The sequence below is a fragment of the Narcine bancroftii genome, chromosome 8 (assembly GCF_036971445.1).
Source record: "Narcine bancroftii isolate sNarBan1 chromosome 8, sNarBan1.hap1, whole genome shotgun sequence".
NCBI classification, from domain to species: Eukaryota; Metazoa; Chordata; class Chondrichthyes; order Torpediniformes; family Narcinidae; genus Narcine; species Narcine bancroftii.
The window spans coordinates 174,381,405-174,408,068 of NC_091476.1; the positions used below are offsets into that span (position 1 = coordinate 174,381,405).

Sequence of the window (26,664 nt, forward strand, 5' to 3'; positions counted from 1 at the left end):
TCCACAGGGTCTTGCGGTCCAAGGTGGTGGAGCTTTCAAATCAGGAAGTGATACTGTTGCACAGGATGCTTTTAAAACATTCTGTGTAGAATGTAGTGAGGGTGGGAGATGGACTTTCTTCAGCCTTAGCAGGAAGTAGTGGCGCTGCTTGGCTTTCTTGGCTATCGAGCTGGTCTTGAGGGACCAGGTGAGATTCTCCAACAGGTGCACTCTGAGGAACTTGTTACTTTTGATACTCCAGGCCCCCTTAAAGTTGACAACCATCTCTCTCGTTTCTTTAGCATTCAGATACAGGTTGGTTTACTCTGCACCAGTTCGTTAGTGTTTGCACTTTGTCTCTGTACGCTGCCCCCTCCTTCTTACTGATTAAGGCCCACCACTGTCACGTCAACAGGAAACTTGATGATGTGGTTCGAGCTGTGTTGGGCTGCACAGTCACGGGTCAGCAGAATGAACATAACCCTGGGGGGCGGGGGGGGGGGGGGGTGGGTGGTGGCCGTGCTCAGTGTGATGTTCTTGGAGGTGATGTTTCCGATCTGGACTGCCTGAGGTTTCCCTGTCAGGAAATCAAGAATCCAATTGCAGATGGAGATGTTAAGACCCAGCAGGCTCAACTTCCTCACTGGGTCTTCAGTTATTTATTACTTCTATTAATGACTTCAAAGAGGGAACACAAGTTAACTGATGGCACAAGATTAGGTAGGAGAGCAATCTGATAAATATATTTAAACTGCAACTGAATACAAATAAATGAGGAAACACAGTTTAGGGGATTCAAAAAGCAGACCTAAATGGAGAGAGAGAGACTACAATAATCTTGTACATGAAACATAAAAGTTAGCAAATACTTAAATAAGGAAAATGTCCCATTATTGTGGTGGGGTGGGTTGGTGATTAGAGTTGAAAATTAGAAAGATTTTTACAACTGTATAGGATATTGGTGCATCAGACCTTGGGTACTGTGAACAGTTATGGTCCTCTTGTTTAAGAAATAATATACCACAATTAGCAACAGTCTAGAAGAAATTTACTAGATTGATTCCTTAGATGAAAGGATTGTCGTTTTTAGCATTTAAAGGATTAAGGAATGATTTTATTGAACCATGCAAAATCCTTGGGGAGCATGGTAAAGGAGTTTGGAATGTTTCCACTAATAGGAGGTTCTCAAATAAGGGGACAAAATTGCTAGGTCAAGGAACAATTATTTAAGACTGAGGTATGTCGGAATTCTTTTTTTTTGTAATTCTTTATTTATCGCACTATGCACCATATCAACCAATATATTTACAGATGCATCTCTTTAAATATTCACAGTGACATTTTCTCTTTTTTCCCCATCCCTCCCTCCCCTCTTCCCACCCCCCTCCAAAAACAGTAAATATTGAACATATAAAATACAATAAAACAATATCTTGATTCAAAAGGAATAGAAACAAAAAAGACGTATCATCTACTTGTACACATTAATTCTGATCGTGTTTATCTTCTTATCATTTGAGGTGGTGGTGGTCCGAGGCCTGCTCTTTCTGTTATGTTCCATATATGGTTTCCAGGTTTTTTCAAACATTGTATCTTTGTCTTTTAAATTATATGTGATTTTTTTTTTCCCCCAATGAGATACCTTAAATTTGGTATATATTCCATTAATGTTTATAGTCATATAGTGCAACGTGGCCATCTTATATCTTTGTTTTCACTTCTTTTCCACCTCTTCACCACCTCCATCCCCTTTTTTTCCATTACTGTTTTTTAAGTTTTCCTTTTTAATCTCAGTATATGACAATGCACTTAAGACATGAAATACCCCAACAATCCCCACAAGCAATAACCCTTTAACTCCAAATGAACCTCCCCTCCTTGGATTGCCCTTCGTCCCTTGATGGCAACCACAACTCCCCTTTCCATTCGGTTTGTGAACTTACTTGCAAGTGTCAACCATTTTCACAGTGACCATTATTCTCACCCCCAGCCCCCCCCGAGAAAACTATTTTCCTATACATCTAACAAAGCCCTCTCTTTTTCCCCCTTCTTCCCCCTCTCTTATCCATCTTTAAATCTTTATATATACATTATCTTTATTTTATATTTTTACATATTTTTGTATATTTTCTTGCCGATCTTCCTTCTTGTCACTCCTCCTCTCTTCTCCTGTCCTGCAAATGTTCAGCAAATTCTTGGGCTTTCTTTGGGTCCGAGAACAGTCTATTCCATTCCCCAGGAATAAATACTTTTCTTCTTTAAAAGTTTGAAGCTTATGTCCGGGTAAAAAAATATTTTTTGTCCCTTATATTCCAGCGGCTTATTGTCTTTTCTAACCTTCTTTCTTGCCTGCTCCAGTATGTTCTCTCTTGTTATATATCTTAGAAGTTTTACCAATATGGATCTCAGTTTTTGATGTGGTAGCGGTTTCGGTACTAGTGCCTTATGAGCCCTTTCGATTTCTATTTCTTCATGTGAATCTGTCATTCCCAGTACCTTCGGGATCCATCCTTTTATAAATTCCTTCATATCTGACCCTTCTTTGCCTTCTTTCACGCCCACTATTTTTATGTTGTTTCGCCTACTGTAGTTTTCCAATACATCAATTTTTTGAGATAATAAATCTTGTGTCTCTTTAATTTTTTTTCGCTCTCTTCCAACTTCCTCCTTAAATCATTTATCTCCATTTCTACAGCAGCTTCTCGTTCCTCCACATTTTCTACTCTTTTCCCCATTTCAGTCATGACCAATTCTAAGCTTTGCATTCTGTCTTCCGCTCTTTTCATTTTTCTTTTGATTGAACTAAATTCTAATGATGGCCATTCTTTTAATGACCTCATTTGTTCTTCGAAAAAGGCTTTATCTAAACTTTGTCCTTCTATTTTACCACCTTCTTTCCTTTGAAATTCTTGGTCTTCTTCCTCCTCTTCTTCTGTGTCTGTATCTATGTTTGTGTTGTCTTCTCTTCTCTTCTCTGTATCTGTATCCTTCTCTGGTGAGCTGCTTCTGTATCCTTGCTGGGCCTCCAGCTGCTGTGTCTCCTGCTGTTGGGCCTCCTGCTGCAGGTCGACCCGCTGCTGGGCCCCCTGCTCCAGGTTGACCCGCTGCTGGGCCTCCTGCCGCAGGTCATCCCCCTGCCTGTCACCCCGTTGCCGCTCATCCTCTTCCCTCCCTTCATTCTCTTTCTCACCACTCTTCTTTTCTTCTTTCTTGTTTGCTTCCCCCAGCCAAACGCTCCGATACTAGGCATCTCTCTGCTGGCCACTCCTCAGCTGAGTCCCCCTCCCGCTAGCATTAACCTTTTCTTTTATTTGCGCACTGCACATGCGCAACTCTTGGCACATGCGCAGTTGCACACCTTTTCTTGTTTCTGAGAGCCATTTTTGAAGTCCGCCTGTCAGGGGGACACCACTCCTCTGGGGACTCACCAAAATCGGAGATCGGCCGCTCCTCCCCACGGTGGCTCTTTGCTCCAACGTGCAGGCAAGGCCTTCTTTCTTCTCCAGTGATTTTCCTTCTTCCCTTTTCTCTGTTACTCTTACCTTTTCTCTTTTGGGTCCCATCTTCTGTCTCTTCTCCGGAACTTTATCTTTCTCTTCCTGTATTTTATGTTTATTGAGCTCTGTTTTTTTTCAAACTTTTTTTTCTTTTCTCTGGCGAGGGCTGGTTCCACTCGACCAGCCACTACTCCATCACGTGACTCCTCGTAATTCCTCCTTAAAGAGGATGATGTCTTTAATTTTTCAGCCCTAAGGGGTTGTGGTCATTAGATTGCTAAAGGTTTTGAAAGAGGAGGTCATTTGTTTTATAAAAGATCAGAGAATTGAAGACCATGTGGAAGTGACATAGAAGAGAAGTTGAAAAGAGGAAGGACTCCAGCCTGAAACATTGGTTACCCATTATTTCCTTTTGATGCTGTGTGACCTGCTGAGTTTCTCCAGCACTTTTGAGTATTGAAAAGTGGATAGATAGATCAGCCAAGATTATATGGAATGATGAGGTCATTTTGAGAGACCAAGTTAAAATGACAACTTGCATGTTTCACTGCAATAACTATTTCACTGCTCTAGGGAGTACATTGTGTTCATGTTTATTCTCCTGTCTATACCTGAGCAGGTTAAATCAGATGGAATCTTTCAAATACCCTATGGGATGCTAATAATATCTTGGTCAGGTGCGCTGTAATTGTTTTCTTCTTGTTTCAGACCATTGAACACTTGTCCTAAGAGTAATAATTTGTCTGAAACATCTTCCTTTCTCTGCTCCCTTTTTTTAAAATTAGACATATAGCACTGAAACAGGCCAGTTCGACCTGAAGCCAAAATGACACCCTCATTAATCTACATCCCAGTATGTTTTTGAAGAGTGGGAGAAAACTGGAGCCCCTGGAGAAAACCCACACAGACAATGGGAGAATGTACAAAATCCTTACAGACAGTGCGGGATTCAAACCCAGGTCCGGTTCCAATCGCTGGTGCTGTAAAGGATTTGCACTAATGTTCTTGTGTACCACCACCCCCACCAGCCTAGCACAGAAGAATCTCTTGAGCTTTAGCTACCACCTGGTGCTATTCGGTATCAGCAGATTATGGTTGCTCGGTGCTCCACTAGTATGTTGGTGGGTCTCAGCACAAGATTTCCTGAACTATGAAGGTAGACAATTAAACAAAACTTTCCCTTATCCCAGCAGGAGACGCAGTCTGAGAATTACAAGTACTGAAGCACATGCGCGAAAGGTGCAATGCAAATGTCCCAAAATGAAGCAGAGGATTAAGTTTTGCGTTACGGTTGTACAAAATGTATTTCCTTAAGTTCAGAAGATTAGAGGTCATTTAAATTGATTAAAAAAGGGTGTAAAAGAATGGATAAAGAGAATCTTTGCCTTGATTAGTTAGTTTGGAATAAATGGTCTGAATTAGAGCATTGTTTATTAAGAAATAAGAATTGCAGAGTGATGAAATCGAGAATTCTTGTCAAAAATGCTATAGTAATTGAAGCTTTCAATTCTTTTTTTTTATAATTTTTTATTTTTCACACTGTGAACCATATCAACCAAAATACATACAAACATTTCCCTCTTAAATATATACAGTGGCATTTTTCTCTCCTTTTTTTTCCCCCGTCCTTCCCTCCCCACTTCCCACTCCCCTCCAAAACCAATAAACATTTAACATATACAATACAATAAAACCATTAAACAATGTCATCACAGAATGAAAAATAAACAAGAAAAATGTGTCATCTACTTTTACATACTGGATCAAGTCACTTTGTCTTATCATTTTAGGGGGTGGAGGTCCGCAGTAGGTCCTCTCTGTTGTGTTCCATGCACGGTTCCCAAATTTGTTCAAATAATGTGACTTATTTTTTTAATTGCATGTTATTTTTAAAAATTTGGGGGCATGTGTAACCAATTATACAGTATCATGCATAACCTTGTGTTTATTGTATTCTTCATAGTTCCAGAACATAACTTTTCCCATTTTTCAATTTTTTATCTTTTTTTTTCGAAATTTATTTATAGCATTTCCATACATTAATTTCAAATTGACTTAGTATAATATTACATAATAGATACTAAATAATTTTCAAATTTCCCCCCCCCCCCCCACCTCCCCTAACCCCTTAGGAAACCACCTTGTGGTGGTTAATTCCCAAAAACCCAAATGGGTGTGGTATAAACCACAAGTGGCATATGACTTCTGGGAGCAGAAGTACCACCCCCTCCCCCCCCCCCCCCCCAGGCAGACAAAATACACGTATAAACCGAAAAATCATCATTTCTTATATCCATAAAACCCCAGTCCATCAATAAGTTTGTAATGTTTTGTATTTTATTTTTTTGTCCACCAGTTCTCTTTTTGTTATTGCTAGTTCCTTTTCTGTACTTATTATCTCCCTTTCCAACTGTTCTATTTCTCAATTGTAGTCCTTTTTCATCTTAGTTACATAACTTATTATCTACCCTCTAATGAAGGCTTTCATTGCATCCTATAATATAAATTTGTCTTTCACTGATTCCATATTTATTTCAAAGTACATTTTTATTTGGCATTCAATAAACTCTCTAAATTCCTGCCTTTTAAATCGCATAGAGTTTAATCTCCATCTATATGTTCTTGGTGGGATGTCCTCCAGTTCTATTGCTAATAACAGGGGTGAATGATCAGATAGCAATCTAGCTTTATATTCAGTTTTCCTAACTCTCCCTTGAATATATGCCGATAACAAAAGCATATCAATCCTTGAGTATGTTTTATGCCTACTCAAATAATATGAATATTCCTTCTCTCTTGGGTGGTGCCTCCTCCATATATCCACAAGTTTAATTTCCTTCATTGATTTAACCATAAATTTGGCCACTTTATTCTTTTTGCTAATCTTTTGCCCAGTTTTATCCAACATTGAATCCAAATTAAGGTTAAAATCCCTTCCAATCAATATATTCCCTTGCGTATCTACAGTCTTCAAAAAAATATCTTGATAAACTTTTGATCCTCTTCATTAGGTGCATATATATTGATCAAATTCCAGAATTCTGAATATATCTGACACTTTATCATTACGTACCTCCCGCTGGATCTATTATTTCTTCCTCTATTTTGATTGGTACATTTTATTTATCAATATAGCTACACCTCTAGCTTTTGAATTATAGGATGCTACCGCTACGTGTCCTATCCAGTCTCTCTTTAATTTGTTACGTTCCACTTCTGTTCGATGCGTTTCCTGCACAAATGCTATATCTATTTTTTCTTTTTTCAGTAAATTTAATAGCCTCTTCTGTTTAATTTGGTTATGTATTCCATTAATATTTCTTTTTTTTCTTTGGCTTGGCTTCGCGGACGAAGATTTATGGAGGGGGTAAAAAGTCCACGTCAGCTGCAGGCTCGTTTGTGGCTGACAAGTCCGATGCGGGACAGGCAGACACGATTGCAGCGGTTGCAGGGGAAAATTGGTTGGTTGGGGTTGGGTGTTGGGTTTTTCCTCCTTTGATGTATTCTATGTATTCCATTAATATTTATAGTCATATAATTCAACATGGCCATCTTATATCCTGTTTACACCTCATTTCCGCTTCCTCACCACCACCATCCCCCTTTTCCCCATTTTCATCTCTCAGTTTTCCCTTTTTAAACTCAATGTATGACAACACATTTAAAACATAAAATACTTCAACAACTCCCAAATCCAATATTCCCTTAGCCCCAAATGTTCCCCCCCTCCCCCCAACCCTGAGTTGCCCCTTATCCCTTGCCGGGCAACCACAACTCCCCTCTCCATTTGGATTGCAAACCCGGTCGCAAGCGTCAACTGATTTCGCAGTGACGGTTATTCTCTCCCACCCAACCCCCCCCGAAAACACTTTTTTTAACACATATAACAAAGTTAACCCTCTTTTTTTCCCCCTTCCTTTCTTCCCTTCTCTTTAGTTCTTACTTATACATTGTTTTTACATCTTTATATATATTTTATCGCCGTTCTTCATTCTTGTTACAACTCTTCATTTCTCCTACTGTCCTGCAGACGTTCTGGAAATTCTCGTGCTTCCTTCAGATCCGAGAACAGTCTGTTTTGCTCCCCAGGGATAAATATTTTAAGCACAGCTGGATGTCTTAACATAAATTTGCAACCTTTTTTCCATAGGATCGATTTTGCTGTATTAAACTCCTTCCTCTTCTTTAAGAGTTCAAAACTTATGTCTGGGTAAAAAATATTTTTTGACCCTTGTATTCCAATGGTTTATTGTCTTCTCTAATTTTATTCCTTGCCCGCTCCAGTATATTTTCTCTTGTCGTGTATCTCAAAAAGTTTACTAAAACGGATTTTGGTTTTTGTTGTGACTGTGGTTTCGGAGCTAGTGTTCTGTGTGCCCTTTCTATTTCCATTCCTTCCTGCATTTCTGTTATTCCCAGGACTTTTGGGATCCATTCTTTCATAAATTCCTTCATATCTGTGCCTTCTTCATCTTCCTTTAGGCCCACTATCTTTATGTTGTTTCGCATACTATAATTTTCCAACATATCAATTTTCTGAGCTAACAACTCTCGTGACTCTTTACCTTTTTTTAATAATTTTCTTCTTAAGTCATTCACTTCCATTTCTACAGCCGTTTCTCATTCTTCCACATTTTCTACTCTTTTCTCTATTTCCGTCATGACCAGCTCTAATCTATTCACTTTATCTTCTGTGCTTTTCATTTTTCTTTTAATTTCACTAAATTCTAATGTCAACCATTCTTTTAGTGCTGTCATTTGTTCTTGAAAAAAAACTTAATCTTTATTCTGTCCATCTGTTTTACCTTGTATTTCTCTGTGCAGATCTTAGTCTTCTTCTTCCTCTTCTTCTGTGTCTGTACTTGTGGTTGTGTCTTCTTCTTCTCTTCCTTGTATCTGTGTCTCTTCTGACTTTCCTGATGAGTTTCTTGTCTCACTTTGATGGGCTTCTTCTTGCTTGGTTTCTTGCTGTTGGTCCTCTTCTTCTGGGCTACTCATCTGTTGGGCCTCCTGTTGCTGCTCTTCTTTCCTATCACTCCCTTTCCTGTCACTTTCCTCTTCCAGCTGAGAGCCCTGGTGTCGGGCATCCCTCAGCTGGTCGCGTTGTGTTTGCCTGCTCCTTGGCTGAGCCCCTCTCCCATCAGTGTTCTCCTTCTTCTTAGTAAGCGCACTGCGCACGCGTGACTCCTCGCGCTTGTGCAGTTGCGCACTTTTGTTTGGCTCAGAGAGCCATTTTTGCAGTCCAGCGGTCAGGGGGTCGCGACTCTGCGGGGCCTTCACCATCCTCGGAAAACGGGCTCTCTTCTCCACGACGGCTCCCTGTTTCTTCATGCAGGTAAGGCCTTCTCCTTTCTCATCCGGCATCTTTTCTTCTTTTTTTCCCGTTGTTTTTACCTTTTCCTTCTTGGTGCCTTTTTTTCTTTTCTCTACAACTTTATCTTGCCTTGTTTGTTTTTACCTTTTCCTTCTTGGTGCCTTTTTTTCTTTTCTCTACAACTTTATCTTGCCTTGTTTGTTATATTTTGTATTTCTTGAACTTTGCATTTTCTTCACTTTATTTCTTCTTTTCTGGAAAGGGCTGGTATTCCTCTAATGGCCACTACTCCATCATGTGACTCCTCCAAGCCCTCAATTCTTGATTGTTAAAACTTTGAAGGCATCCTGATATCTGAAGGAAAGGCAGGAAAATTAGTAGATTTCTGATCAGGAACTTGAATGCTGAAGTGGTTTGGATAGTTAAAATAATATTCTCTTATTTCTATGTTCCTGATTCAATTCTATTATGTTTATTTTCTGCCACACTAAATATGTATTATATTGTATAATATCTGTATAAATTTGTCACATAACAGATAGCTAAGTACAAGTTTATTGTCCTGTGTACAAATGCAGTGAAATTCGTACTTTCTGCAGCCACACAAGTATATAAGGAGGCATCATTAATATTAGTAGAAATTGTTACCACAGAAAAAGATGCAATAAAAAGATAAATATTCACAGTTGCACTTAGTGCAGGAAAAAGGTGATGTTCAAGTGGCAACAGATCTCTTGGTGATCCCAGAGTAATTTGTGATTAGGCTAGTTTGGAGAAATTCAAGAACCTTATGGAGAAAAAAATACATTTTTGATCTTAGATGTGCTGGACTTCAGGTTTCTGCACTTTCTGTCTGGAGATAGCAGAAAGAATAAAAGTGAAGTGAACAGGTAGTCTGGGAAAGGATATCAAAAATGGTGAACAGTTTGTTCTAAACATATTGTTTAGAATAGCCAAAAGAAAATGGTTATTGACTACTCAGGGCAAAAGTCATGTTGAATAAAGTGTGTTTTTAAACAAAAAAAACAAAGATATTTGACCTGGGTAAAATAGAATCCAAGCTTGACAAGCAAATCTGTAATTGAAAAGTCTAGAGCTTTTTAAGGTGGAGATATGCATTCCCATGAAAGAGAAGTAGAAAAATTAGAACCTGGCCTTCACAGATTCAGAGGGATTTAAAAAGAGACAGAAGGTAGTATGAGGAAAAAAAACTGAGAGCAAACATTAGGGCTAACACACGTTAGCCCTTGCATTCTGTGAATCATGCTAGTAAATCTCCTCTGCACCCTCTCCAACAACATCACATCCTTTCTAAGATAAGGGGCCCAAAACTGCACACAGTACTTCAAATTAGGTCTCAACAGTGTCCCACAGAGCCTCAGCATCACCTCTTTACTCTTATACATTATTCCTCTTGAATCACTCAAGAGTTGAAACTTACAGGGGTAAAACAGACAATGAAAAATAGCGATTCAGAAAGTTATAGTTGAACACTATGTTAAAAGAGGGGATGTTTGGAGAGGAAGAGTTAAAACAAGTTCCTGAGAGTAAAATTCTTTAGCAGTTGTTACAGTTGGAAAGGATGGAGTTAGAAAAATATAGAACAGAGAGAGAGAGAGAGAGAGAGAGTGAAAACAAATGCAACATGAGTTAGAAAAACTTAGATTTCAGGCAAGGGAAGAAGATTTTAAAAAAGGGAGGAAGTGGAAAAACAAAGGGAGTTTGCAAGAAAGAAAAGAGAAGAAGGAGATCCATTTCCTGGTCTTTGTGAGAGTTTTATGACTAGTAAGGAGGTGAAGTGAGTTCCTCCTTTAATAAGACTGACATTGATAAATACTTTCAACATTTTGAGAAAGTTGCTCAGAGTTTAAAAGGCCCAAGAAACCATTGGTCCCTCATGTTACAGAGTGTGATTAAAAGAAAGGCTCAGTGGGCTTATTCTGCCCTTACCATCCAACAAAATGCTAATTATGGTGCTGTAAACCAAGCTGTGCTTAATGCTTATGAATTGGTTCCAGAAGCTTATAGACAAAAATTCAGGACTTTGAGAAAATCGTGACCCAGTCTTCTACAGATTTTGCCTATGACAAAGCTGTGTGCTTTGATTGATGGTGCACATCAAAAGAGATAAATGGTGATTATAACAGACTGAGAGAGTTGGTATTAGTTGAGGAAATTAAAAGATGTGTTCCTAATAACAGAAAAGCATACTTAGATGAAACGGGAGTGGAAACTTGGCAGGATGCTGCTAAATTAGCAGATGAGTATGCTTTAACGCACAAAGTTAAATTTGTACCAGATAAAACTTTCTAAAAGGGTCATGTGGAATATCCAAGTAAGTTAGAAAATAAATGAGGAAGTAGTGCTATGGGTAAAGAAGAAGGGAAGCAAGAAAATGAAAAAACTTTGGATCCCCTTTGCCACTATTGATAGAAACCTGGTTATGTGAAAGCAAATTGTTCCCTGTTAAGGGGGAGAAAAAGAAAAGGAGGCAGCACCAGATGCCTGTATTCAAAGAGATGAAATACATAGAATTAAAAAAGGTTCTGGACTTGCTGGTAAAATTAGGACGGAATTCAAATATTTTGTGTCAGAGGCTAAGGTTTCGTTAGAGGAAGGGTCACCACAGGTGACGTTAAAAATCCTTCAAGATACTGGGGCTGCCCATTCACTTATGTTAAACAGTGTTTTGGAGTTTGGTGATAAGACTATCACAGATGAAATAAATTTGATTTGAGGTTGGGGGGGGTGGGGTGGTTCGAAGTTGATACCTTTGCACAAGATAATGTTGAAATCAAAATTAGTTAATGGACCTGTTACAATCGGGATCAGATCAAGTTTACCAGTGGATGGAGTTTCGTTGTTATTAGGAAATGATCTTGCAGAGGGTAAAGTTGTCCCTGCAGTGAGGTTAATAGATAAGCCAGTCATTGATGAGACAAAGGCAAATTCTGATATATATCCAGCTTGTGAAGTAATGCGGGCTATGAGTAGGAAGTTTGCCAGTGAAGACAGCGCTGATTTAAAAGGGTCAGAAGTCTGTGATAGTGAACAACAGCACTCAGGTTGTAATGACCTGCCAAAGGATTTGTCATTATCCCAAAAGAAGTTTATAGAGAGGCAGAACAGAGATTCTGATCTTACCGATGTGAGAGATAACTCTCTTCTGATGGAATTAAGAAAGTGCCAGTTAGATATTATTTCAAGGAAGGTGTGTTGATGAGGAAATGGAGATCACCTGATATCCCCGCCAATGAAGAATTGGCAATTGTTCACCAGGTTGTAGTTCCGAAAGCCTAAAGGTTTACCCATAGACCCAGTCCGTAGTATACATGAGGTTAAAAATGGCTGGAGTCCAAAGGGTTAAATGTCTCTTGACTTAAAATCTAAAGCATGTTGTTCAAAGTTTATATTTTGCAAACTTCTGCAAAGTTCACCACAAGAAAATTTGTATGCATTTCCCACTGTTCAGTTGCCAAAATGTTGTTGTTTTGATTTGACTCTTCCAGTTCCTATAAAAGTAACTTAATAGATGCTCTGAAGTAACTGTTTTGAATTTTATAACATCTTTGTAAGTCTATATGGCATTTCTCAACAAATTTGATGGCATATAAGACCCACAGGCATATAAGACTCCGCCCCTCCCCCCGTTCAGTAGGGAATATTAAGAATTTTCTAAAATGTGTTTATAGTACTTACAGGTAAATGTCTCTCATTTCTTCGACCTGCACAAGCCACTGCAAAATGAAGCAATTTAATTTTACACAACCGGTCAGAATTGTAGTTTTCACTTTTAATACCACATGGAGCCTCTCTCAGCAGCAAATGTCATGTTCCCTCTGCACCCTCACAGCGACCATACTCTTGTTGTCACCCGCAAATCCTTACCTCTCTGTCAAAGCTGCAGTGCAGCCATAGCGCTGTCCATGCTGCAGGACTTGGCACACACTACCTGGCTCATCTGCCACCAGGGCTGGGTCAGGCCATTGCTTCTCCCCGATAGTGTTCAGCACCCAGTGCCCACAGTGCACAGGGCCTGCCAAGAAACTGGGGCCGGTGAGCAGGAGCCATGCACAGGGTCCACTGGGAAACTGCGTCCAGCAAACAGGAGGCCGGTTCTCCGTGTAACAGCTCACCATCCCCTGGTGTGGGCAGCAGGAGAAGCTGAGCCACAGCTGTATGCACCCGAGACCCTGAGTCTTTGCTTGCTAGAAGAACCTACCGGTCGGTAATCAATTTCTCCTGCACATGCACGGCAGTATCGCTCATGTCATGCAACGTACAGATCACGCTAATTTTAACTAACTTCGCATATGGGGGATATTTTTGAGCCAATTATTTGGAAAAAAAGTGGGTCTTGTATACCGTCAAGCAGGGATATAATTCTTGCCTTTATGAATTTTCAATGTCCAATGGAGGCAGCAGATTCTTGCAGTTTTAATGAGGGCAAATCATTAAGAAATGGCCCAGTGAAACACTTCCAGTGCTGTTTCTACTTGCAGGGAGTTGTTTGACAAGGCACTTTACAAAATGCCTCAAACAAAGCTCATAAGGTACATTTTTATGTTGCCAGACCTGTGGTTTCATTTCTTGGTGCTTTCAAATTCATGGTTAATTTTTGTGTTTACTAAGCTTGTGTTTATTTGAGAAATTTGTGGATCTTTTATTTGTTGGATTAAGAATAGAGAATATCAAATTTGATAGAAACATCAGGAATTTTAAATAATTTGGGAAGAATTTGATTGCAAAAAGCCTAATTCGAAGAATGACTTTGTGGTCAGTATTTGAATTAACGTGAATCCATAGTGAAAATGTCAGAATAAATCCTCAACTGTGAGATTAGTTTAGAGATTAATCTTAGAGATTAAGATTTTTGAGATTAAGAGTTGGTCATGCAATGTAAAATGCTTCCTTTGGCCCACCCAATCAATTCCTCGTCTCCACTAATCCCATGTAGTAACATTTAGTTCAAATTGCCGTAGCAATTCAAATCCTCATCTGATTGTCTCCAAAGTGTTGGGAGAATATCTACTTCTATCACCCATTCAGACAATGTTCCAGATTCCAACCACACAGTGGGTGGACAAAAAAAATCTTAAAATCTCTTCTAAAAAATCATCCCTTAACTCGTGTCTTCTAGTTTTTGTCTCTTCTGTTATAGGGAAAATTTTCTTACTATCTATCCTATATCTGCTCCATAATTTTGTACACAATTACATCGCTTGCATCTTCTTTCTGCACCAAAGAAAACAACCGGTCTCTCAAATCTATTCTCAGAATTAAAATGTGTTATATTCCAAGTGTGAATGTAATTCTAAATGACAAAGCAACTTTTTTTTGCAGTGTCTGTTTGAGGGATCTCATCCTTTGTGTTTGCATTCAAAGGCCAGTTTAAACAACTTTTGAAGATAAGAAATCTGCAGATGCTGGGGTCTAGTGCAGCCCAGAAAAGCGCTGGAGAAACTCAACAGGTCATGCAGGATATGTAGAAAGTAAAGGGCAGTCAACGTTTTGGGCCTGAGCCAAAATGAAGCGAAATCCAGCTTTTATAAAGCAAGTTTCTACCTGGAAGTTCCTACTATTTTCTCATTTCCAACATAATTGGTTTTGATGTTTTATGTACTGAAAACTCATGTTGCAATAAACTTACATGGGGTCACAATTGAAGGCTTTGATCTATGGTATTTTCATTCGTATAATGCATATTCACATAATGCACAGAAAAACATAAATCGAGTCAAAATATTTTTGTATTGTGTGCACACACCTATACCGCGCAGGTGTAGTATTTTACATTTCAACTTACAAGAGCAATTTGCATTTACTTGGGACATGAGACAAAGCACATTCCATAGTCCCACTATCCGTCACAGTTCTTTCCCACAAATAACACCCAATCACCTTCACCCAGAGGTGTCAATCACTCACTATATCGATGATATCCTCCTGCAGCATATTAACAAGCTTTGGAGAGGAATCAATTAAATAGTTCGAAGGCTTCAGAGTTGAGCAGGATTTGAATTCTGTTATGATTTAAAAACCTTTCATTAAATCCTACCTTAGTTAAAAATAGTGTGCAATTGAGAATTTTATGGTTTGATTTGATATAATGAAGATGATTAAACTGATGCCATAGGGCAGAATAATCCTTATGTTGGCTCAGATCAAAAGCACTTCATATGTTAATCTCCCTCAAGGGACAGGTCTGGGCAATTAACATTGATAAATGGCAGTGCCTAGCCAGAATATCCCATTTCTCGGATTACCATGGCATTCAGGCCAAGGGGAAATTCCCAAATTCAAAATTTCCCACACCTGCTATAAATTGTGCACGATCTTTGAACATGTCAAAATATTCTCATCTAGCGCGCGTGCCTGCGCATATTACACACAGGGTAGGCGTACCTTGTTTGTAAAAAATGCGTATAATGCTTGCATTGTATGCGTAAAAAATACGGTACTTGAAGTTCACTTTGAATTTAAATTTTGGTGTCTGGATATTAGTTGTTGAATGATACTCGATAAGCCAAGAATGATTTTAAAGAATTCATCCTCTTAATTAAGTGTTTTTAAAATTGAATCTTTCTCTAATCCTCTCTACGATGTCACCTCCATTGCACCCAGACTAGATCTTTAAAAAAGTTCCAAGTTAAATTTCCTCTTCTGTACCTGGTTAATTTTGATTCTTAGTCAGTGGATCTTTTACTGTCACAAATTCTGCCTTCCACAGTAACCGTGCATATTGGTTTTAAGCCTCCTTTATCAATTACTTATTTCATACGGAGATCTGAGCATGGCTAATAAGTGCAACCCAAAAGTTTTGCTTGGAAATTAACTGTCAATCTCACAGAAGCTAAGTATAATTTGCCAGTTTGATAATTCAAATGTATTTTAAATGAAACTTCAAAGACGTACACATAATTTTAATAGGTTCTGTTTGTTGAGTTTTTTTTAAACGGACCAAAAATAGTTAATGATGATGTCTGTTGTTTTTCGAAATTGAGTTTTGGAAAATCTTACCAACAGCTGAATTAGACCACCCCCCCTCCACCAATTTAACATTGCCTATTAATCAAAGTACCTCTGATTCCACAGCATTCTTGGAACTACATTTGGGCATCTGACTAAATATCCAGTTGAAACATAGAAACATAGAAGTTAGGAGCAGGAGTAGGTCATTCGGCCCTTCGAGCCTGCTCCGCCATTCAACGAGATCATGGCTGATCTTAAAGTTCAGTCCCCCGTCCCCGCCTTCTCTCCGTAACCTTTAATACCCTTATACTGAAGAAATAGATCTAATTCCCTCTTAAATAGATTTAATGAACCTGCCTCTACTGCCCTCTGTGGCAATTAATTCCACAGATCCACAGATTGAATGCCTACAGCAGGGCTTAACCACATCCTTACAATCATGTAAAAGTGATATTGATCCAAACCTGAATAATAACAGTTGAAGACTTCTTTGATGTAAAAATTGGGAGGGAATGGGGAATATGTAAGATCACTCAAAACAAATTGCATTTCAGTGTTGAAGGAGAATAGGTTCTCAATATACACTGAGTGACTCTAATCTTTTTGTGTATGGAACTTTTAAAGAAACGTAGTATTTTGTTTTCACTGACCATTTTGAAATTGTGTTTTCCTGGTATGACTTTTAAATACCTGGTGGCAAGGCTGACAGTGTTGTATTATTTTCCTTCTGTCATGCCAGTTCATCAGGGATAAGAGAGGAACTGCATCATCGGTAGAATTCTCCATTCATTTGTAAGACCCTACCATTTAGTACTGTATCAATCAGTTTGCTTTTCTGAATGGTCAACTTTGTGATGAATTTGATATCTGAAAATAAATTTTGAAATGGGGTAGCAACATTAGAGTGTAGACTGTAAACAAAGTCTGATTACTTTTAGATGACTGAAGAAATAATTTCAGTTGAGAACTATAATTTTGGACTCGAGCACAAACCACAATAAAACAACATACGGTGTTAATTCTTGCCCAGAATTTCACAACACTTCTGATGTAAGTTTCTAAGTTGTTGCAAAGGATTTTGGTTATAATTTTTTGAAGTCTCTGAGTTTCCCATCTACACTTGGTGAATTCCAGGCAGCGTAAGGGAGCTGACATAAAACAGTATTATTCACAAATAAGAATCTATGTCAAAAGCCTTCTGTGTTGATCATTCTTTGCTTTCAGTGTAATGATCAATTCCAATATAAAGGTAAGTAAAAGTAACAAACTTACAATGCAGGGCCCTTCCAGTAACCAGATATTTTTGGAAATTTAATGAACTCTTTTTAACGTCATTTTATGATGCTTGAGAAACAGTCTTACAAAGAAAAAGATGGTAGAATAACATTGATGTCAGATGTTGTGAACTGTTTTGTAATCTATGCACTGACGCAAAGTATCTGAACAGTAAGGAGGAGGAGGTAAAACACAGGATTCTGCGGACACCGTGGTTCAGTGAAAAAACACACAAATGCTGGAGAAACTCAGCAGCTCTTGATGTAGCAAAGATGAAGAGACAGAACCAACGTTTTGGGCTTGAGTCCTTCACCATTGCTACATCACGGCACTGTTTGACCTGCTGAGTTTCTCCCACATTTGTGTGTTTTTTCAGTAAGAAGGAGGAGGTTGTTCAATGAATCTTTGCCTGCTGAACTGGGAAGTTTCGAGTGCTGCTCTTTATTTGACCAATAAAGCCTTCTCTTGTTGTTTGTTGTGGTTTAAACATTGATAGCAGTGATTTGATGTTGCTGTTTTTTAAAAAATGACCAATTCTCCTGAAAAAAGTTTATCCGACGTAGGTACAGTCTTGTCCATTTCAGAAATTCAGAGTTGTACTGTAGTTGCTTCATGATTTTGTCTTTGTCCATGCCCAGATTTAGTCAGGTTATTTGTACCCTTCTATTCTGTAATCTTTTTAACTTTTTTTTTAATGTCTCCTGATCATTTGCTCTTCTAAGCCTCATCTTTGCTACAGCCCCTAATGGGACATTGAATAGATTTTCCTGCTTTTTCGTGTTTTATGTTTAAATATTGTTCAGCTACAATGTTTTACACTTCTGGGGAATGATTTTCACCTTGAATGACAACCACCTTCAAGTAAAAATAGATATTGAACCAAAGAAGGACCAATTAAGACAATGAGTTCTGGTGACATCTTGTGTGATCTTGATTCATTCACAACATAAAATCAAAAAGTTAAGCGTGTTCAGAAAAATATATTTTATGGTGAAATTTGCCAGAGAAAGGTTGCGGAACCCCCTACCTGTCCTCCCCATCTGCCATCAGTTTTCTGAATTGACAATGAACCACAGGCACTCTCACTTTCTTTTTTTTCCATCGTTCTTTATGTATGTGTAGAACGCCATTGGGTTTTTCTTCATCCTACTTGCCATCGTTGTCTTATGCTCCCTTCCAGCTCTCTTGTCCTTTGTTGCATTTATGCTCTGACCACTGCTTGTCCTTCAATTCACACTACTCATAACGTCTGATATTTTCCCAACTACTTCATCATTTGACCTTACACTATGGTTTCTATCCCCCTGCCTAGCAACTTTAAACTCTCCAAAACAGCTCAACCAAACTGCCAGCAAGGATATGGGTCCTTCTCTGGTCCAGGTTCAACATGACCTTTTTGTACCAGTCATTATTTTCCCAGAGAGATCCCAATGATCCACAAACCTGAACCCCTGTACAACTCCTTAGCCCTGCATTCACCTGCTATGACTTCATACTCTTGCCCTCATTAATGCCTGGCACAGACAGCAATCTAAAGATTGCCACCTTTGAGGTCCTGCTCTTTTGCTTCCTACTGAATTCCCACTATTCAACTTTCAGGACCTCATCATTTTTCCTATTTATGTCATTGGTATTAATATGTAACACGACATTGACCTGCTCACCCTCCCTGTCAAGAACTGTATGGACTGATTAGAGGCATCTCTGATCCTGGCACATGGGAGGAAATATACCATCCAAGAGTCTCAACTCCTTCCACAAAATTTCCTGTCTATTCTCCTCACCAATGAATTCCCCTGTTGCTTTCCCCTTTTTTTCATCCTTTCTGAACCATAGAGCCATGGCTCTTTGCCAAAAACCTGGCTTCTGGACTTTTCCCTGGTAGTTTGTTCCCTCCCCCCGCCCCCCAAACCCACAGCAGTATCTAAAGTATTATTCAGAGGAACAGCCACAAAGTTCCCTGCACTAACACCCTATTCCTTTTCCTTCTCCTGACAATCATCCAGCTACCTGTTTCCTGCCTCATGTATGACTGCCTCCCTATAACTGTTGTGTGTCACTCCCTCTGCCTCCCGAATAATATGGAGTTCATCCATTTCCTTAAGTCCGTCTGTGTGCAGCGGCAACTGAATGGACTTCTCACGGTGTAATCATAAGGGGCATTTGTGCTGTCCTGGATTTCCCACATTGTGCAGGAGGAGCATACTACTGTTCAGACTGTACAGTATCTTAGCGAGCTGCTCTAACGGCACTGTTGCTGACCCAGGAGAGGGGAGAATGCCATCATTTCTGTATTTGCTTTAAATGGTCTAGGAAAGCACCGATGACATTTGTAAGTAAAATTTGGCAACCGTGAGATTCGTGCCCAAGAAGGAAGCACCTGTGCTCGGTAGCGGCCATAAGGGGTTGCAGACTCTGGGGTAGCAGCGGACTGGCATAGGCACCAGAAACCGGGAGACAACCCTGTTGAGAAGGAGAAACATGAGAGACATCCCTTCAGGATGGTGATTACCACAGCAGACCGGTGAGGGGCTCACACAGGCTACAGCCGACTTGCAGTCAGGGGACCCCCACAGGCCAGGCATCGGAGCTGGGATTCAAGAGGGTGCTGAGGGCAAAAAGGGCTCCCGAAGAGCCTCGGGCGCTGAAAGCTTCCTACTAGTATCATAGGTTTGGATCTGGAGCTCGGTTTGCCAATGAATCGAACAGGAGTCTGTGCAGCTGCAGAGGCGGTGGGAGCGCTGGAGGCAAATCCACGGACACTCAGGGACTCTGAAGGGACTCTCTTGCTTCTCTTGGTCTTGTACGCTAAGGGGTGCCAAGCAATATTAATGGTGATTCATTGTCTGCCTTAAGGCAGGCAAAAGTTAAGGTATATCATGTATGTTATATTCTTAATGTATTATTACTTGACATAAAACTCACCTGCCCTTGCATGTTCCTTTTTTCTAAAGGGCTGCTATGATGTGCGCTGCTTCCTCAGCCTCTGCTTGCCAAAACCTCAAAGTCCTAGTCTTATACTGCCCACTGCTGCACTGGTTACACCATTTGAGCTCCCTTTCCTTAATTGGCTAGTTAATTTTCTCTTTCTAATTTAATTTAATGTATATTATTTTTGTACACGCGTGCATTCTGCCAATAGGAAAATTAAAAGTGAAATTCCTTCCAGGTATTGGCACATTAACATTCCAACTACCCGTGTAGGAGCGCATGTGGATCGGGTGGTGAAGAAGGCCTTTAGGCTTGCCTATCTAAATCAGTGCATAGAATAGAGGAGTTGGGAAGTAATGATCAAACTGAACAAGGCATTGGTGAAGCCAAATTTGGAGGACTGTGTGCAGTTCTGGTCACTGATTTATAGAAAGGGTATTAACAAGATAGAGGGAGTGCAGAGAAGATTTACAAAAATGTTGCCTGGGTTTCAGCATCGGGAATACAAGGAAAGATTAAGCAAACTAGGTCTTTATTCCTTGGAACGTAGAAGGCTGAGAGGGGATTTGATCGAGGTGTTTAAGATAATGAGAGGGATAGATAGAGTTGATGTGGAAAGGCTTTTCCCATTGAGAGTAGGAGAGAGGGATACAAGTGGTCATGGGTTGAGAGTTGATGGGCAAAGGTTTAGGAGTAACATGAGGGGGAACTTCTTTACTCAGAGAGTGGTTACTGTGTGGAATGGGCTTCCGGGAAAGGTGGTGGAGGCAGGGTCAATTTTGTCATTTAAGAAAGAGTTGGATAAGAATATGGATGGGAGGGGGATGGAGGGATATGGGTAGAGTGCTGGTAAGTGGGATTAGAGGAGGGTACTTGGATCAGTGCAGACTAGAAGGGCCAAATTGGCCTGTTTCCGTGCTGAAATTGTTATATGGTTATATGAAGCAGGTGTTCAGCTCCAGCGAGTAAGAATATGTACATTGTACAAAGTATATGACAATAAACTCATTATGATTATCAAAAACTATTGATATAAATTGTTTTAGAAAAATCATTAACATTTAACCACATTACTGTGTTGATTGCTATATGTTGTATGTACTGGGGGAATCTTGCAGAAATGGGGCTTAATATTCTCTGAGACATTTCTGTCTCACAACTAGAATGGAATGATGCAGGAAGTAAATTTGGTATTTAGTAACCAAAGAAAACCTTAGTTGCAGTTTACATTGTTAAACCAGGATGTTCCAGGTTTGCGAAGGAGAAGGGCTGGTCAAAGTAGCCCATTTAGGTCACAAACTAATTCTGGTTTTGGCAGTCCACAGAGAACGGTAAAACAATGTGCATTAACCTGCAGCTACACATTTGTTTTCTGGTTTTTTTTTTAGCTCATATTTAAGATTTATTGTCAGACTACAAACATGACGTCACAAACAACCCTGAGATTCTTTTTCCTACGGGTAAGGCAGATTTACCATAAAAACTGTACTCAACATACACGCATAAACAAATAAAGAAATATAAGCAAACTGATAATAGAGAGAAAAAAAATCAATGAAGTGCAAATGTAAGAGTCCTTAAATGAGTTCCCTGATTAAGTTTGTTGTTGAGTCTGAAGGTGGAGGAGTAGCAGTTGTTCCTGAACCTGGTAGTGTGCGTCTTGTGGCACCTATACAGGACCTCTTTCTTGAGGGTAGCAGCAAAAACAGAGCGTATGTTGGGTTGTGTAGGTCCTTGATGATTGCTGCTGTTTTCCGACGGCAGCGTACCCTATAGATGCTCTTGATGGTGGGAAGGGTTTTGCCTGTGGTATCCTGGGCTGTGTTCACTACCTTTTGGAGGGCTTTAAGCTCAGGGGTATTGATATTCCCAAATCAGACCATGATGCAGCCGGTCAGTGCACTTTGCACCACACATATGTAGAAATTTGCCAATGTCGTACCAAACCTCTGCAAATTCCTGAGGAAGTAGAGGCACTGATGTGCTTTCTTCATGACGCCATTAGTGTGTTGTACGGTGCAGGAAAAATCCTCCGAGATAATGACTCCCAAGAACTTAAATTTGCTCACCCTCTCCAACTCTGATCCCCAATGTTCACTGGATCGTCCCTTCCTTGCTTTTGGTGACATTGAGTGCGTTTGTTGTTGGTGCACCATTTAGCCAAGCTCAATTTGCCTAATAGAAGTCAGCTGGCTAATCAAGTAATTTGATCTGTCCCCAACAGGCTGTGTTGATGAATCTGTTAACAGTGAAAATATGGAGGCCTACGTGGTGTACAGATGAGTTTTTGTTATCACACTGGGGTTCTGCTTATAATTGCAGAAGTTCTGTATATCTTGGACTTTGATGGCGTGATCAGCATTACGTTTCCTTTGAGACCCTTCTGACAAAGAATAATTTAACTCAAAATTTATCTCCGATGATTAAAATTTTTTATTCTTGGCCTGCTTAGACACATTTCATATTGTTACTGGAGTATCAGCAATCTGCTTCCCGTAGTGTTCTTCAACCTCAGAGAACTGCCCTTTTACACTAAAAAAGTTTCTGAAAAATGTAAAATTATTATTTTATGACCATCTTGTGCCTTGTATTGATTTTTCTACGCTGCTCTCGAAACTCTGGAAAAAGTATGTGGCTGGTTATCAAGAGGCTTATGTTTAATCTGATACTTTGCTTGGATACGCAATTGTTAAAGAAAGCATTTGTCTAACTTTCTTGGCAGCACTGTACCAAAACAGCAAAATCTATCAAAAGTTAAGTGTCTGGCCGGGCTTCAGACTTTCAGTTCTGGTTAACTAGCGCTGAAATACTGTGTGTAATCTTTGTAAGACGAGCTTTCCTTGTAATTGCAGAACTTTGGCTGCCTTGCAGATCTACAGCAGCTTGCTGAGTTGAGCAGTTTAAATTGAACCTTGACATAGATGGTTTGTGCAGCTTACTTTAAATTTGATGAATTCAAAGTGCTGCCAGTGTGAGCACCCCAAGCTTACGAGCTTTTGCAGCAGAAATTGATAGTTTTATTTCTTTCTCCCTAATTTTTGGCAATGGTTCTTTTTTGCCTGTTTAATATCAATTAGAAATGTGCTTTCTTGGATTTTTATTACTACAGTAGAAATTTTGTATCTTTTCCTTAATGGGATTTTGCTAAATTAATACGAGGGAAAGATGAAAGAGTCTAACATGGACATGTGTCTCCAGTAGCATAACAAACTTATTAAAGCTTCAGATGGCAATTTGTGTTTATTTAGATCGTTGATATCAGCGAAAACAAAACAGTTTCCTTTATTACTATAGAAAAAAAAGTATTTGTGTATTTGGTGAGGGCAGTATTGTTTGTGGAAGTAAGACTAGCCCAAGATTTGACCCATGGCAAAACTCAATGGCTGATTACTGGTAGTTATGTTCGAGAACAATAAGCAACTTGGTTCAAGTACAAAAAGAAACCTTGGAGAACCCGAGAATCATAGTTCAAGGAAAGAGTTACATTTTGTCACAATAAAGAGAGATATTTTCAAATACTTTTCATTGAAGTTTTATCAAGTGACGTTATCAAACTGGATCATTAGTCCTGCATATCAAAAAGCCAAGCAAAAGCATTGCTTTAGACAAAATTCAGTTGAAAGCTCCTGAGAAAACAAATTTGTCTGTTAGGAATTGTGTAGACCAGTGGTTCTCAACCTTTTTCTTTCTACTCACACACCACTTTAAGTAATCCCTGTGCCATCAGTGCTCTGTGATGAGTAAGGGATTGCTTAAGGTGGGATGTGGGTGGAAGGGAAAAGTTTGAAAACCACTGTTTTAATTGTACCTGATTGACTTGTTATGTGCACGGTTTCATAACTCCAAAAGAAATGGGCCAATGACAATTTTTCTCAAACAAAGTATTTCAGTAACAATTGGGTCTAGAGCAGTGATTCTCAACCTTCCCTTCCCACTCACATCCCACCTTAAGTAACCCCTTACTAATTACAGGGCACATGGATAGCTGAAAGTGGAAAGAAAAAGGTTGAGAACCATTGGTGTAAACTGCTTCAATTGTTTTGATGTCACTCAATTAATTTTTGGAAGCAGATGGAAGGAGAGTAAATGTTGGAATAGAATTGGGTTGGAGTGCAACATACAGTGACAAAGGTTTAATACTGTGGATGTATTGGGAAGGGTTGTGGCTGTCATGTGACAGCACTGCCCCCTACCTTGTTGGAGGATACACCAGCTGCCAATCAAGGTTTGGATCCATGTAAATTACTGGACTGGACTCTCCAGGCTGCTTGTACTTGGCCTTGGCTGTTGTAATTGGATTAACTCTCCTGGCACTGAGCCATTGGTACCCTGTAAATGATCTGGGTACCATGGGTATTATAAAAGTACCGTGTGTTCTTTGTTCTCTCTCTTTACCAGTTTGGGACCACCCTCCTTCACTCCAGGCCTAGAAATATGGAAGGGTGCTGGAGAAACTGTTGATAAGATGTGCACTGTTAAAAGGGTTGGGAGTGTTTAATTAGTGTCCATTGTAGCAGAGAGCCGTGCCTGCTCTGAGTCGAGGGGTGGTGGGGCATTGTAGTGGTTTTTCCTTGATCATTGTATGTGGGTATTTTGTTCCCAAGCTATTTTCCCCACATTCGTTATTGTCCGCTATTACTTTCCCATGGCTGCTGTAAACTGTGGGTGTCCTGCATCAGTTACCATTTCCCACACTTGCCTTCTGTAAATAAAATCCTTCCCCATCGAAACTGTTCAGAGTCCTTGCCTTTGAGACCTGTTTCCTCACTCACAACAGCGGCATACGTCTTAATTGTATACGTAAAGTCTTTAACTTAATATGTTTATTTTGCCTGATATGACTCCATATTCAAAGCACTTGAGCATGGTTCTATTACAGTTTTGGTTGTATTTGAACAGTTGTACCCATTTCTGAATGAATCTTCCTCTTCTTTAACAGCAATTCATCGGTATTTCCGGTTGCTCATTTATGGAGTTTCTGAAGGGCAGCAGGGACTATTGCCAGGCGCAGCACGGCCTCCTTGCAGACAAGTGAACCCTGTCTCTTATTTCAACTACTCTGTTGGGAAACCACCATAAACGGAAAAGCAGCATCAACAAACTGGGATTCCTCTGGATACTGGATTTAAAAGTTGGATAATTTGAGAAGGCAAAGGACAATTGTTCTTTGAACGACTTTGTCTGGATGGGGTAAATCTACTTGTGTTTTGTGCACTTGGATGCTTTAAGGAGCACCATTGCACAGAGACGCCAACTTAAGGAAGTGCCAGGTTCAACTGGACTTTATATTCCATGCACTCAATCCAACTGTTTGGAGGTTTAAAAGCACAAGTACCAACAGTGAAGACGAGCACAGTTCTGCATAGCATCTCCATTTTAAAAAAAATTAAGTACTGCAGCCACAATGAACCGCCCAGCCCCAGTGGAAATATGTTACGAGAGTATGAGATTTCTGATCACACACAACCCAACTGATGCTACTCTCAACAAGTTCACAGAGGTAAACACAAATTTAACTTCCAAGATCATTTAGTAAAGAATGAAATCAACATGGAAACTGATTTTTTAAAATGGTTTCTGATTGATATGTGGCATCAGTAGAGAGTTTAGAAGGAAATGATTATAATCAGTGATACATTTTTATTCCAAAGATTTCAAACCCAGTGCAGATGGAGGAAGAGATTTTCTTTAAAACCAACCTCCTCTTTTCAAAGTCATGGAAATACAGGAGAGAACATTCTTGGGAAAAAATTTGTTATAATTTGCTGCACAAGTTTCCTTTGGTGCATGTTGAAGCACAAAACAATAGTTCGAATCTGACCTGTCTCTTTAATTTTGAATAAAATCCAGCCACAACTCTAGTCTCTCATATATTATAAACCCTATTGAGCAAGACCTGAGGGTCACTACTAAAATAATAACCATAGCTTGTGAGGCACCAATGACGTGTTTGATACTTTTGCAAATATTTCTGATTTTGTTTTGTATTTCTCATGCCAACAGGGTCACAGATTATCAGCTAGAAAATACCTCTAAGCAGGTGCTAGAAAATTCATTTTCAGACATTAATTAGCACCATAAATTTTGTAGATAATGATAACATTCAAATATTTAAGACTTTTTTCTGTTCTGCATTATGGATAACTCAGGAAGGTTGTCACAGAATACAGCATGTGTTCACTGATCTAATTCTGTTGAAAATGTAGTGAGAGAAATGTCGGATGGAACTTAATCTGGACAAGTAAGAAATGAAGCATTTTGGAGAACAAATGGAAGAGGAAAGTGTACAGTAAATGGAAAGATCCTTTGGATTATTAATCTGCAAAGGGATCTTGTGATGCAAGTACATAGTTTCCTAACAGTGGCAAAACAAATGGATAAGGTGGTAAGAAGGCTTCGAACATACTGTCAGTAAAGGCACTGAGTATAAGAAGCAGGAAGTTATGTTGCAGTTGTATAAAACTTTGATTAGGCCACATTTGGAGTATTGCATTCGGTTCTTGTTGCCACTCTAGAGGAAGGATGGGAGTCTTTGAAGCAGGTGCAAGAGGTTCACCAAGATGTTGCCTGGATTAGAGAGGATTAACTATCAAGAGAGACTTCGGTTGTTTTCTCTGGAGCATCATAGGCTGAGGGGGTGACCTAAGACAGGTATAAGTATCTAAAATTCAAAAGATAAATAGACTAGACCAGGGG

General features: G+C 39.5%; 1 protein-coding gene across 1 annotated transcript in view; it reads left to right on the forward strand.

Moving 5' to 3' along the window:
• LOC138741594 (protein tyrosine phosphatase type IVA 2-like) overlaps positions 1 to 26,664 on the forward strand; it is a 106,909-nt gene that overhangs the window by 37,357 nt on the left and 42,888 nt on the right. Inside the window, exon 2 of the mRNA XM_069895901.1 lies at positions 24,908 to 25,468. Within this exon, the coding sequence (XP_069752002.1) occupies positions 25,373 to 25,468 (96 nt within the window). The 5' untranslated portion in view covers positions 24,908 to 25,372. The remainder of the gene's footprint in view (positions 1 to 24,907; positions 25,469 to 26,664) is intronic.